We start from the raw sequence: 15,630 nt of genomic DNA, 5'->3' as shown, positions 1-15,630 counted from the left end.
TACCTGTATTAGACCTTCCAAATGCATTACCTCACATTTGTCTGGATTAAACTCCATCTGCCATTTCTCCGCCCAAGTCTCCAACCGATCTATATCCTGCTGTATCCTCTGACAATCTTCATCACTATCCGCAACTCCACCAACCTTTGTGTCGTCCGCAAACTTACTAATCAGACTAGCTACATTTTCCTCCAAATCATTTATATATAATACAAACAGCAAAAGGTCCCAGCACTGATCCCTGCGGAACACTACTAGTCACAGCCCTCCATTCAGAAAAACACCCTTCCACTGCTACCCTCTGTCTATGACCGAGCCAGTTCTGTATCCATCTTAAAAGCAAAATACTGCGGATGCTGGAAATCTGAAATAAAAACAAAAAATGCTGGAACCACTCAGCAGGTCTGGCAGCATCTGTGGAAAGAGAAGCAGAGTTGCCAGACCTGCTGAGTGGTTCCAGCATTTCTTGTTTTTATTTCTGTATCCATCTTGCCAGCTCACCTCTGATCCCGTGTGACTTCACCTTTTGTGCCAGTCTGCCATGAGGGACCTTGTCAAAGGCTTTACTGAAGTCCATGTAGACAACATCCACTGCCCTTCCTTCAATCATCTTTGTCACTTCCTCAAAAAACTTTATCAAGTTAGTGAGACACGACCTCCCCTTCACAGAACCATGCTGCCTCTCGCTAATAAGTTCATTGGTTTCCAAATGGGAGTAAATCCTGTCCCGAAGAATCCTCTCCAATAATTTCCCTACCACTGATGTAAGGCTCACCGGCCTGTAATTTCCTGGATTATCCTTGCTACCCTTCTTAAACAAAGGAACAACATTGGCTATTCTCCGGTCCTCTGGGACCTCACCTGTAGCCAATGAGATACAAATGATTTCTGTCAAGGCCCCAGCAATTTCCTCCCTTGCCTCCCTCAGTATTCTGGGGTCGATCCCATCAGATCCCAATCATCTACCTTAATGCTTTTCAAGACGCCCAACACCTCCTCCTTTTTGATAACGACATGACCCAGACTATCTACACTCCCTTCCCTGGACTCATCATCCACCAAGTCCTTCTCTTTGGTGAATATCAAACATGTTCCACACAAGGAAATAACTCTATTTATTATAAGCATTATTCAATTATAACATTTTCAAATTAAGTACATGGTGTACCACTAAGCAATGTGATGCAGGCTGTCAAATGCAGCATAAACAAATAAAGATGTACCCGTGGATACTGGTCATATACATTTCCCACTGCAGCGATTTTACTGTCAATAATTAAAATAATCACCCAAATTGTACATCACCTCTAGCATCAAATTATTTCCTCTATCAGTTCCAATATACCAGGGTATACATCTAAAGTATTCCTTTCTGTGAATGGAAACTGTCATGTCACTAGAATTAAACACGGTTAACAATTTTCACAAACATCTGATGAACATTTGGGTTTTGGAATGAAAGAGCCAACAAATTACTGGACCAGACAAACGTAGGTTGATTTTAAAACAATCTTTAATTTCTTTAAAAGGGCCTGAATTCTAGAAGGGAATGTGTGGCTGACTCACCTCATATTACTTCTGTGCACTATTGCTCCTAAGGTTCATTAATGACATAACTTATCTTCACTGAAGACTGTGGTCAAGTGTTGAGTTTCCATTACAATTAAACAGACTAAAATTAGGGAAATTCTTTTCTATATGGAGAATCTGAGTTTACTTCAGTCATAGAGATCCAGATTTGAACGCCACATGTAGCAGTTGAGGCAGTACAGTATCAACTTGTTTCTTTAAAAATTAACTAGAGGTCCAGTGGTTTGAAAAATTGAATGTTGCACAGTGAAGTGCTTAATGGAATGGAGGAATCCAATCCAAACAGAATAATCCCTTAACTGAAGTCTAAAATCAATTCCTTCGATGTCCTCAAGATCAGTTGAGAAAAATGTTTTTGCAGCATTTAATGTAATTAATACATTTTCTCATTTTGTATGTCACATTTGCCACTCACAGACAGATAGCACCATTACTCAAGATCTTGAGCAGTGGCAGAAACAAATTATATTTACATAGCGCCTCTAATGTATAAAGATGTCCACTGGTGCTTCCCAGAAGTATAATAAAGAAAGGATACCAAAACAAAGTAGAGGTTAGCAGGGTTGACCAAGAACTGCATTTATAACTTGTTTTTCTTTTACTTATGTTGTACATATTTTGTACATGTTACCATAAAGATTTCTCTTCATGAGGAACCAAACATATTCTTTTTTTGTTCTTAATAGTGCCAGCTTAGCTCAGTTGTCTGAGCCAAAAGATTGTGGAGTTTGAGTCCCACTACACATTTCAGCACATAATCTAGGCTGAAGCTGAGTATGCAATACTGAAGGAGTGCTGCATAGTTGCGGGTGCTGCCTACGCCATTGGATGTAACAGAGTCTATAGCACTGATTGAAAAGCAGAAAGTTCTCCTAGTGATTTAACCAACATTCCTCCCTCAGCCAACACATCCACAACAGCTTAACTGGCCATTCATTTGCTTATTGTTTGTAGAACTTTGCTGTGTGTAATTTGATTTTTGTGTTTGCCTCCATATTCACACTGACGGCAGTACAGAAATATTCCACTGATGCAAACCATTTTGGGATGTCCTAAGGATATAAGGAACTATATAATTCTTTCCTAGGTCATAGTACCATGGTCTGTAGAGCTTTGCACAAACAGTCCCATCAATATTCTTGAAGTGCAAAGTAGAAGACTGCCCCCTATTGCACCAGTGACATTTCTGTTTTCCACAATGTCTATCCTTATGGCTTCTGTTAATGAGATTGCACAATTAATGCTGAATTATGGACAGCTTTATGCAGTAGATTTGTTTTCAGTAGGAACCAGATTGATACTGCCAAATCTCATTTGGAGTAGAATGTATAACAGCTGTCAGTGAAAGGAGACTTTCATCCCAACTGTTGGGGCTGAATCTGAACCCGGAACAGTGTCGCAACACAATACACCATTAAGTCAGAACAATTATATCAACTTGGATGTATACTGCAATACAATTACAGACAGAGATTATTGGCTTGCAATCCAGAGATTACCTTGTTACATTTACAAACGTTTTGCTTGCAATCTTATGTGCAGATTGATATATATATGTACACACTGATACTAATTATTCTGAAATACAGTGCAAGAAAATACAGAACACAATTTTATCTTGTTCTCAAAACAATGTTATTGGCCAGATATGCAACTGGACTCTTCCAATCAATTAAAGAAATGGAGTTATACCAGAATATATGACACATGTCTTACCTTGAATACCTTCGATCAGTTTCACAGCATCTTCTGCAGATAATCAAGATACCAGAGAGTAGGACTAAAGTCCCACCGATGAAGACGGACACAAGGACGAGCAGTAGGACATAACCATCCTGGACACTCGGATCTTTGGGAATAGCCTGCATCAAAGCAAAACGTTATAATCAATTAAAGTGCTAAATCCTTGCCAACAGCACAATAATCATTTATTAGCAAGGTAAATGTACACATAACTAGACAATTATTTGAACATTGTGGCATTAGAAATGGGGATAGTCAGAAATACCCCTGTCCATTATAGTATTATCTGTGGTAAAGAAGGAAATAAACTTTAAAGACAGTCTAATATCCAGTCTCTCTCGACGGATAAAGTCCACTCCTAATAATTCAAAGTATTTGCTGAGCAAAAATAGCTTGAATTATCAAATCATTTGAAGTAAGCAACGTACATAACATATCAAAGTGGAAATTTAGGATTTAAAAGAAACTGAATCTTCATAACTTGAATTAAGGAGAAACTGCAGCATATAGGCTACTATAGGCATTATGGTCAGAAAGCAAAGGCATGAAAACGCAGGTATATACGTGGCTGCTTTAGCGGTTTCATACTTATTAGTGCCACTGAAAATGTAGTTGATTTAATCTTAAAGTACAAATACTATTCTTGTCTGGCCTGCTACTACTGAAAAATGTGTTACTGGGAGCTAGTGGAAAAAATATCTAAATGTCACAACTACATCATTGTTGAATCTTTAACATCCTGACAGAATCAGAGCATAAATAGTGGTGTGACATTTAGTTAACACTCTTGTTCCTGACATTACACAGTGGGATACTACTGGATGTATGCTAAAGTGTTTGTCTGAAATCCTGCTAAAATAAGTGCTTAATGCCTCCACCAAAATAGTAACAAGGAAAGTTTCAGATAAATGTGTTGGTGTCTTTCCGCGAGTATCTCAGAGTAATACCAGAGCCCACATGTTAAAAAGAAAAGCCCAAAATAAAATGCAAAATTAGTGCTAAAATAACCCTGTTGAACCAACACTTTCTTTTGCGCACCGTGGGATATGAGGCGATGCAAGAGTTTCTTGAAATGTGTTACGTTGTGGGATTATCACTATTTTATTAATACAATTGCATGTGAAACAAATAAACAGTGAGTGGATAACCCTTTAAATGGATCATGTGACTGTAGAAAGATGTCTCCATTTACCATAAAACTGGAGGATGAAAACAGCACATTAGGGGAAGTTAATGCATTAGCCGTGCAAAAAAAGGAAATAACTTTATTGAATTATGCAGACCAATTTGAAACTAAACAATTAGGCAGCTGAACTGCACTGCCAGATTAAAGTTTTGAGATTATAATGCAATGATACAAGAGTCATTTACAATATATTCTGAAAACATGTTTATTATAAATGTTACGCCAATGTGTTTTGTTGAATGATAATTTTCTTTAATCCACTGCCTGGAGATCTGAATTTATATATTTTTAAAATGACATTTTTGCCAGCAAAGTCATCCTTTCAGCTTAAGATGATCACCTAGTTTGCAACATTGCAAAGGTCTGAGAGAAGAGAGACGAAATGTCTGCTAATTTCCCAAGAACCAAGACCCAGGAAGTTTAAAGGAACTACCTGTTCTCTCAGCAAGCAGAGAAATACTGCTAACTGCTATGTTTGAATCACTGAGTGACTGTCATGTGACAAGCCCCTCCCCATCTGTGGTTTTAAGCTGGTGTTTTTCTGTGTAGCAGGAGAAGCAACTGGGCTCTGACACGTGCAGACCCGAAGTGGGGCTCTCTCTCTCTCTCCTCCTCCATTCCAGTTTGAAAGCTTTCAATTCCTGTGACTGACCACCTTAGCATATGCTGGCTACAATCAGAAACCCAGTTGGTGGAAATAATCCTCATCGCTATCTCCAAGAGACTCACCCAGCCAGTCATCTATCTCTTCAAACTAAAAAGTCTCAGGACCACGGAAATCAGCTAGAAGCCAACCAAATTACCAAACTTCACTGACTGTATACCTTTTTATTATGGACTCTAACTCATCAACAGTCATCAACAGTGCCATCAAGCGGCACTTCCTTAGCAACAACCTGCTCAGTGATGCTCAGTTTGGGTTCCGCCAGGGCCACTCAGCTCCTGACCTCATTACAGCCTTGGTTCAAACATGGGCAAAAGAGCTGAACTCAAGAGGTGAGGTGAGAGTGACTGCCCTTGACATCAAGGCAGCATTTGACCAAGAATGGCATCAAGGAGCCTAGCAAAACTGAGGTCAATAGGAATCAGGGGGAAAACCCTCCGCTGGCTGGAGTCATACCTAGCGCAAAGGAAGATGGCTGTGGTTGTTGGAGGTCAATCATCTCAGCTCCAGGACACCGCTGCAGGAGTACCTCAGGGTAGTGTCCTAGGCCCAACCATCTTCAGCTGCTTCATCAATGACCTTCCTTCAATCATAAGGTCAGAAGTTGGGATGTTCGCTGATGATTGCACAATGTTCAGCACCATTCGTGACTCCTCAGATACTGAAGCAGTCTGTGTAGAAATGCAGCAAGACCTGGACAATATCCAGGCTTGGGCTGATAAGTGGCAAGTAACATTCACGCCACACAAGTGCCAGGCAATGACCATCTCCAACAAGAGAGAATCTAACCATCTCCCCTTGACATTCAACGGCATTACCATCGCTGAATCCCCCACTATCAACATCCTAGGGACTACCATTGACCAAAAACTGAACTGGAGTAGCCATATAAATACCGTGGCTACAAGAGCAGGTCAGAGGCTAGGAATCCTGAGGCGAGTAACTCACTTCCTGACTCCCCAAAGCCTGTCCACCATCTACAAGGCACAAGTCAGGAGTGTGATGGAATACTCTCCACTTGCCTGGATGGGTGCAGCTCCAACAACACTCAAGAAGCTCGACACCATCCAGGACAAAGCAGCCCACTTGATTGGCACCCCATGTACAAACATTCACTCCCTCCACCACCGATGCACAGTGGCAGCAGTGTGTACCATCTACAAGATGCACTGCAGCAATGCACCAAGGCTCCTTAGACAGCACCTTCCAAACCCGCAACCTCTACCAACTAGAAGGACAAGGGCAGCAAATACATGGGACCACCACCATCTGCAAGTTCCCCTCCAAGTCACACACCATCCTGATTTGGAACTATATCGCCGTTCCTTCACTGTCACTGGGTCAAAATCCTGGAACTCCCTTCCTAACAGCACTGTGGATGTACCTACCCCACATGGACTGCAGCGGTTCAAGAAGGCAGCTCACCACCACCTTCTCAAGAGCAATTAGGGATGGGCAATAAATGCTGGCCTGGCCAGCGACGCCCACATCCCGTGAATGAATTTTTAAAAACTCAACCAATCTACCTTTCCCCACTCCGTAACCTATTTGTGTGTGTGTAAACCTCAATGCATGTGTGAGAGTGAAAGTTGCCACATAGTTTATTATTTTTATTAGTTTGGTTTAGGGACAATAAAATTAACCACTTTCTTTGTTAACTCAAGAAAACCTGTCCGATTAGTTCTGGTTATGATCATAGGAAGTAAGTAATCAAACACCTACTGAATTGGCCAGTACATCCACTTTAAGAATTAAATCTGTTGTGGTCAAACAAGGAGAGGAAAAGAGGGAAGCCTTTCGACCCCATCCTCACTTGACCATAACATAAACAATAGATCATACACTGGATTTGTAAGTTCTTGTAGTTGAGATTTACTAAAACTGGTCATACATTTTATGAATGGAAAGTAGTGTATTTCTTTACGCTGAAGTACGAGAGATTCAGCATCTATGATGAAACAATAGGGATCATTCACTGAAGTATATTTTTGCAAAAATATGTTTGGGTGGGGCAGTTAGATTGAGTGAACATTTGTTCTCACGAAGGTGTGGGATGTTCTGTTTTCTAGATGATCGGTAAGGATTGTTAGTGAGAAAAAGCACCCAGAAATTGAGAAGCTGTGTCCTCAGATGGTGGCAGAGGGTCAGTGGAAAAGCTGGCACTTGTGGAATACAATTTTCTTCCTGGCCAAGGAACAGACACCCAGGTAGACTAGACAAAGTTGCACAAATAATCATTGGTCTTATGTCCAATGCCACCAACCAGCAGAACCTTAAACACCCTCCCCAGTAAGAGGGCATCAGCAACAAATGATGGTTGGCTTGTCCGAAATAAAATAGATGCCAATTCCAAAGACATTCTTAAAACCTGGATCAAAGAAGAAGTCAATGCCCTGCAATGCCCATCGGTTGGGGGAAGCTTCTAACAAACCTGCATCATTATATACAATAAATCTCAACATTGATAAGCAGTCAAAGGCATCTTCCCTAGTGATCTTGTATGACCTGGATTGTGCAGGACAGATTTATGCCAGCTGCAGAAATAGACACACATAACAACCTCGAACATGCCAACAGGTGACCAATGCCAAATAATGTTGGGTAGAAATCAAATTGAGGAGTAGCCAGCCCCATTAGATATTTTCCAAATTACAATACATATTTAATCTTAATTTACATCAAAATCTAGTAAAATTGCCCATTATTTTTAACATTTGGATTACTGAAATTCCTTGCTGAATTCCACAGTTCAGAGCATAAGCAAACCTACAAAGCACTCCTTGGTATATTTTAATCCTTACATCCACATCTTCACTCAGAACTCATTTATCAGTTCATATTTCCGCACCAACTGACTAAACATTACATCATTACAGTGAGGAAAACCTAAACATTATAATTAGTGATGAACCATACTACAGGGAGACCCAGATCTTCAAACACACGAAAAGTTGAACACCTCCTCAAATTCCTTAAGGCTTCTTTTATGATGCTGGTTGAGTCCTGGAGGAATGAAGAGGTAGCGAAGCAGAGATCCGCTACTTGTGAGGACGGCCTCTCTATTTACATACTGCATTGTGCAGGCACTGTTTTACACATCTTCCATTAGCAGCTCAAGTGACATGCGAAAACTCGAAGATCATTAATTTGACCTTCCCAGATAGTGGGCATTAAACTTCTTACACTTGATGGATCTACAACATAGCTGGATGTTGGGGAACAGCCTTACGAGAGCTCGGTAGTTCCAGTACTGATGGCATTGTTATTAATACTGCATATATTACTTCCTCACCCATATAAAATTAAACTGGTGAAGTCTCCAGACATGCATCGCTTTTTTCAGAATGCTCTATGCCCCATAGACTTTATATATGAAATATATCTGGTCATTTGTGGGCTGTCACCAGAAAAAAAACTGACCATTAAAAAGCTGGATTGTCTTAAAAGCCCAACTGGTTTACTGGGGAACCTTTACCCAGTCTGATGATGGGCTGAAAAAGTAGTGAGCTAAGTTTTCAGGCCCAAATTAAAGTTAGAGAGATTAAAACTAAACAGAAACCTAGGGCTGAATCTTATTCTCCTGCTGCCAGGAGCGTCGTTGGGCAAAAAAAAAAATGGCAGCTGCCATGCCACCACGATCGAGTGGCAGCCCATCTGCATACGCCGGGTGGCCCGTCTCCCCCATCACATGGCGGGGGCAGACTCGGCGACGCTGGCAATGGCGTCAGCTGCCTCTGCGCAGGCACTGGTGCCATTTTTAAAGGGCTGCCAGACCTGCACGATTGAAGCTCCTATCTGACCCCCTACCCCTCCAGAAAACATGGTAAATCACATTTTTAGCCTGTCCCCCCCACCCAATACAAAAGAAAATGGCTACCCCGTTCCCACCCCCCCCCCCCCCACCACCCTAAAACACTTACATTTAAGATGTGACCTCCTGCTCCACAACTGCAGAGGTTACCCCTTCCCCCTCCACCCCACACTACACATGCAGATTTGACCCCATTCCCCACCCCTCCTCTCCCACACCTCTAAAAATTCCAAGATCCCCCCCCTTCCCCACCTTGGTGGCACCAGCTTTCTCTGGACAGGAAAGTGGAGGCATGTGAGAACTAGCCGCCACATGGCAGATCTCGGGCAGCCAGCAAGATCGCAGTGAAAGGTATGTTAATTTATTCATTTCCTTTATTTAAATATTTAAAGCATGGTGCCATCAGCGAGCGGCAGTGGGGGGGGGGGGGGGGGGGGGGGACCGCCAAGGAGCCTTGCCGCCCCCAGGAAGTTTGGGCCCAACAATCCTGGCATCGGGCTCCGTGGTGGGCCGCTGCAATCTTCCGGCACTGCACCCCCCCCAACCCTGCCATAGAGCCCACGTGGTCACTCAAAATCCCGGCCCTAGAAGGGAGACCTGTGATAAACTAGGCCTTGAGGAATATCTATAGCTGGGAGCTGAACAGGAAGACTAAGAGGGTAAAAAGGAAGATAAAAATGCTAGTAGGTAAGAAAATTAGTATTTTTAAAAGTATAAAGAATAATTAAAGAAACATAGATGAAGCCTTGAATGAGGTGAATACACTTTGTATTTTATAAAAGTGGTGAACGAGCAAGGAGGGAATGAAAAATTTAGAGAAGGCAAGAGTTAAGTTTACAGCAGCACGGTAATGCAGCGGTTATGTTACTGGGCTAGTAATCCAGAAGTCTGCAGTAATAATTTCAGAGAATGTGAGTTCAAATCCCACCAAAGGAGGTTATGAATTTGGTTTTAAAAAATCTGGAAATAAAACCTGGTATGAGTAAAAGCAGCAATGAAGCTGACAGACTGCTATAAAAAAAAACCTAAACGGCACAGTAATATCTTTTCGGGAAGAAAACTACTGTGCTTACTAGTCCAGCCTATATGTGACTCCAATCTCACACCAATGCTGTTGACTCTTAACAGCCCATAAGTGGCCATTCAGTTGTACCACGACTATCAGCAGTCAAGAGAAAGGTCCACCACAACATTCTCAGGGCAACTAGGGATGGCTAACCAGTACTGATCTTGCCAGCGATAACCACATCCCAGAATTAAATTTTTTAAAAGTCACAATTAATCACAGTTTTAGAGCCATAGAGTCTTACAGCACAGAAACAGACCTTTTGACCCATCGTGTCCGTGCCGGCCATCAAGCACCTATCTATTCTAATCCCATTTTCCAGCACTTGGCCTATAGCCTTGTATGCTATGGAGTTTCAAGTGCTCATCTAAATACTTCTTAAATGTTACACCCCTTCAGGCAGTGTGTTCCAGATTCCAACCATCCTCTGGGTGAAAATTTTTTTCCTCAAATCCCCTCTAAACCTCCTGCCCCTTACCTTAAATCTATGCCCCCTGGTTATTGACACCTCCGCTAAGGGAAATGTTTCTTCCTATCTACCCTATCTATGCCCCTCATAATTTTGTATACCTCAATCAGATTCCCTCCTCAGCCTTCTCTGCTCTAAACAAAATAACCCTAGCCCATCCAGTCTCTCTTCATAGCTGAAATGCTCCAGCCCAGGCAACATCCTGGTGAATCTCCTCTGCACCCTCTCCAGTGCAATCACATCCTTCCTATAGTATGGTGACCAGAACTGTACACAGTACTCCAGCTGTGGCCTAACTAGCATTTTATACAGCTCCTTCATAACCTCCCTGCTCTTATATTCTATGCTTCGGCTAATAAAGGCAAGTATACCATATGCCTTCCTAACCACCTTATCTACCTGTGCTGCTGCCTTCAGTGATCTATGGACAAGTACACCAAGGTCCCTCTGACCTTCTGTACTTCCTAGGGTCCTACCATCCATTGTATATTCCCTTGCCTTGGTAGTCCTCCCAAAATGCATCACCTCACACTTCTCAGGATTAAATTCCATCTGCCACTGTTCTGCCCATCATACCAGCCCGTCTACATCGTCCTGTAATCCAAGGCTTTCCTCCTCACTTTTTACGACACCACCAATTTTCGCGTCATCTGCGAACTTATTGATCATACCTTTTATATTCACGTCGAAATCATTAATGTACACTACAAACAGTAAGGGTCCCAGCACCGATCCCTGAGGTACACCACTGGTCACAAGCTTCCAATTTCAAAAACAACCCTTGACCATAGGGTGGTGCAGTGGTTAGCACCGCAGCCTCACAGCTCTAGCGACCCGGGTTCAATTCTGGGTACTGCCTGTGTGGAGTTTGCAAGTTCTCCCTGTGTCTGCGTGGGTTTCCTCCGGGTGCTCCGGTTTCCTCCCACATGCCAAAGACTTGCAGGTTGATAGGTAAATTGGCCATTATAAATTGCCCCTAGTACAGGTAGGTGGTAGGGAAATATAGGGACAGGTGGGGATGTGGTAGGAATATGGAATTAGTGTAGAATTAGTATAAATGGGTGGTTGATGGTCGGCACAGACTTGGTGGGCCGAAGGGCCTGTTTCAGTGCTGTATAACTAAACTAAACATCACCCTCTGCCACCTTTCACTTAGCCAATTTTCAATCCAATTTGTCAAATTGCCCTGGATCCCATGGGCTCTTATCTTTTTAACCAATCTCCCATGCGGGACCTTATCAAAAGCATTACTGAAGTCCATGCAGACTACATCAACTGCTTTATCCTCATCTACACATCTAGTCATCTCCTTGAAAAATTCAATCAATTTGTTAGACATGATCTCCCCCTGACAAAGCCATGTTGACTATCCCTGATTAATCCCTGCCTCTCCAAGTGGAGATTAATCCTGTCCCTCAGAATCTTTTCCAATAGTTTCCCTACCACTGACATTAGACTCACTGATCTGTAATTATCTGGTTTATCCTAACTACCCTTCTTGAATAATGGTACCACATTCGCTGTCATCCAGTCCTCTGGCACCTCTCCTGTGGCCAGAGAGGAGATGAAAATTTGGGTGCCTCATTGTAGAAAGGGTGTTAAAGCTATAGAGATCATACAATGCAGATTTCACTAAGATTGCATAATAGGGAAATAGGAAACAATTGTTATGAGGAGAAACTTAGTTACCGAGACTATTTCCATTGGAGCAGAGAAGGCTAAAAGAAGATTAAATAAAGGCTTTTAAAATCATGAAGAATTTTGGTAGAGTGAACACTGAAAGGTTATTTTCTCTGATTTGGGTGTCAGTGACAAGAATTTTAATTGAAGACTCCTTAAGAAGAAAGGGAGGACAGCAGTTAGGGGAAATTTCTTTGCACAGAGAGTTGTAGGAACACAGAACGCTTTGCCTCAGGGTGTAGTTGAGAGAGATCATTGTTTGTTTCCAAAGAAAAGTGGAAAAATATTTGAAGCAAAGGGCGATATCAGGCCATGAGAGAGAGCAGATCAGTGGGATTAGTTTTGCATCATTTTCACAAAGATCCGGTGCTATCACGATGAGCCGAATGGCCTCCTTTTGCGCTATAGTGTTATATGATTAACTTTATATTCCCATTCACATAATTCAATGACCTTTAATCGATGAACAGACAGTATTCCTTTTGTTGGCCTCTGAACATCACTTAAGAACACATGGAATCCCTTCATATAATCCCTTTTCATAAAGCTTCTCTTCACTCATAATATAAAATGTAACAGTAGTAAGATCAGTCATCTGTTTTTGGCAATCCATGAAAACATACTTTGTTAAAAGAGAACCAAATTGCTCACAAAAGAAATTCCAATAACGTGTGAAAAGTTTTAGAAAGCTGAAGTTTCAGATTCTTAAAACATGCAACTCTAACTTTTAAACCAGATACTCTCTTTCATAAGAAGTATTGCAGGCGGAGACATTAGTTGATGGGCAAAACCACAAGCAATAAAAGTTTTAATGTCCTCAAGGGAAACTATCCTGTAAACTGTTACACAGGGATTCATTCAGGGTTAGTACTTTCATGTTTAACTCATTAAAATTGAAGTTGAAGGGAAATTATTTCTATGCATCCGTAGGCCTCAGTTTGTTTTTAATCCCTTATTTCAGCTTTTCATGAACTGGTTCTAATCTCTCATGCAATTTGCACCCACCTCCTCAACTTCAGTTATTAACCTCAGATATACTTATTAACAGCTATCAGGGAGAAATTAATCTGCCAAAAGGCTTCCACATTTAATCTTCTTGCTACTGTTGATGTGGCAAATATTTTGCCTGCTGCTATAAACTCGTGCTTCCTTTAACTCCTGATACTTACGAACATACAAATTAGGAGCAGGAGTAGGCCACTTGGCCCTTCGAGCCTGCTCTGCCATTCAACAAGATCATGGCTGAACTGATTACTCCACATTTCCACCTACCCCCCATAACCTTCCACCCCTTTGCTGATCAAGAATCTACCTACGTCTGCCTTAAGAATATTCAAAGACTCTGCTTCCACCGCCTTTTGAGGAACAGAATTCCAAAGACTCACAACCTTCCGAGAGAAAAAAAGTCTCCTCATCTGTCTTAAATGGGTGACCCCTTACATTTAAACAGTGACCCCTAGTTCTAGTTTCTCCCACAAGGGGAAACATCCTTTCCACATCCACCCTGTCAAGAACTCTCAGGATCATATGTTTCAATCAAGTCACCTCTTACTCTAATTTCCAGGTGGATACAAGCCTAGCCTGTCCAATCTTTCCTCATAAGACTGCCCATTCCAGGTATCAGTCCAATAAACCTTCTCTGTACTGCCTCCAATGCATTTACATCCTTCCTTAAATAAGGAGACCAATACTGTACACAGTACTCCAGATGTGGTCTCACCAATGCCTTGTATAGCTGAAGCAAAACCTCCCTACTTTTGTATTCAGTTTCCCTCACGTTAAACGATAACATTATATTAGCTTTCTTAATTGCGTGCTGTACCTGCATGCAAACCTTTTGCGATTCACGCATGAGGACACCCAGATCCCTCTGCATCTTAGAGCTCTGCTGTCCACCCTTTCAATGTACTGCTGCAGGCCCTTCAAAATGAGCTGGACTGGCCAGCCCTCAGACTAGCACTGCCTTTAAAAGGAACACCGGCAGCTCACTGAATTAATGTAAATGAGGCCAGACCACAAAAAGTGGCAGAGGCCCCACACTAAATCTATTGGCTATCCACAGCACATGCCCTGATCACTGCTTGCCCAATTTATGCTGGAATCGATAATTGCCCCTGGTATTTTATTGTTGCCTACAAATTATATGTGGTTGTTAGTTGGCAGATCTATATAAAAAAAAAGCTTGTTGCCCAAATTATATCACGTTTGGCCATTTCTTTTAAATGTTAATTCTATCATTCCGTGTAACCCACAAAGAGAAGCCATTGGAAAATGGAATAAAAATAGAAAATGCTGGAAATACTCAGGTCAGGTAGCGTCTGTGGAGAGAAAACCAGAGTTAACGTTTGAGGTCTTTGTGACCTTTCAAAAGGGGTCATAAAGAGAAGATAAACACAAATAAATCCAATAGGGAATTCAGGCGAAACCTCTTTACCCAGAGAATGAGACTCGCTACCACAAGGAGCAGTCGAGGTGAATAGCAGAGATGCATTTAAAGGGAAGCTAGATAAACACATGAGGGAGAAAGGAATGGAAGGTTATGGTGAGGGGGTTAGATGAAGAGGGTTGGGAGGAGGCCGATATAGAGCATAAACACACATATGTTCTATGTAATTCCATACATCAGTATTGTACACAACCACAGTGTGTTTTTAAAAGAGATAAGAGTCTCTTATCTTTTATAGATAACCTTTATTGTTAATGGTATAAAGATACAAGAGTATGGTGAGGTAGGGTGCAGATATATTATCACTTTCATGACAATCCAAAGTAATTAAGTGCCCAATGTAGAAATTAGTAGCATAACTTGGGTGTCCCAATCTGGCTTCCAAACGCATTAAAAGCTAAGCAATGGGAGATCCTTCTAAACAGTCACCCTCCCTATGTTTGCATCAGTTCCAGTTTGACTTCAGCCCAATGCAAAGTCACATTTTAAAAGTGCTGTAAGTGGTCCATTGAACTTCCTGGGAAATGTTAAGTTTTATATGATTTTTATGCTCCCCCCAAAGAGCAGGAAGGTGGCCGGGGGAGGGGGCTTAAACAGAGAGACAGGCTCAGGGACCCTTCCCGACCCGCTCCCACCTCCGCCGCTACTTTACACAGGGCAGCGACGGTGCAAAACGGTCCATCCTCCCCAGGCCAATCAGGGCCCTTAAGTGAGCACTTAAGTCACTTAACGGCCTCCGCCCGCTGTCACGGGGATTTTACCTGTGGCCAGTTGGGCGGCCCAGACCCAACAGAAGCCGCCTGACAAAAGCAGGTGCCTCTGACAGCCTGTGGGGTGGGGGGCGGCGGAGGCCCTCATGATCAGGCACCCTGAGCCCGATGGAGGACCACCCCTGCTGCCCCAACCACCCCCAACACCCAACACGCTCCCCCGTCCCCCCCAAATCGACCACCCTTGCCTCGCTGCGGCCTGACC

At 42.4% G+C, this 15,630-nt stretch overlaps 1 protein-coding gene across 1 annotated transcript in view; it reads right to left on the bottom strand.

Moving 5' to 3' along the window:
* Nucleotides 1-15,630, bottom strand: part of cbarpb (CACN subunit beta associated regulatory protein b) — a 198,197-nt gene that overhangs the window by 157,907 nt on the left and 24,660 nt on the right. Inside the window, exon 3 of the mRNA XM_068016255.1 lies at nucleotides 3,307-3,452. Within this exon, the coding sequence (XP_067872356.1) occupies nucleotides 3,307-3,452 (146 nt within the window). The remainder of the gene's footprint in view (nucleotides 1-3,306; nucleotides 3,453-15,630) is intronic.

This window comes from Heterodontus francisci, chromosome 36 (genome assembly GCF_036365525.1).
Source record: "Heterodontus francisci isolate sHetFra1 chromosome 36, sHetFra1.hap1, whole genome shotgun sequence".
Classification (NCBI taxonomy): domain Eukaryota; kingdom Metazoa; phylum Chordata; class Chondrichthyes; order Heterodontiformes; family Heterodontidae; genus Heterodontus; species Heterodontus francisci.
This window is presented reverse-complemented; position numbering and strand designations above follow the sequence as displayed.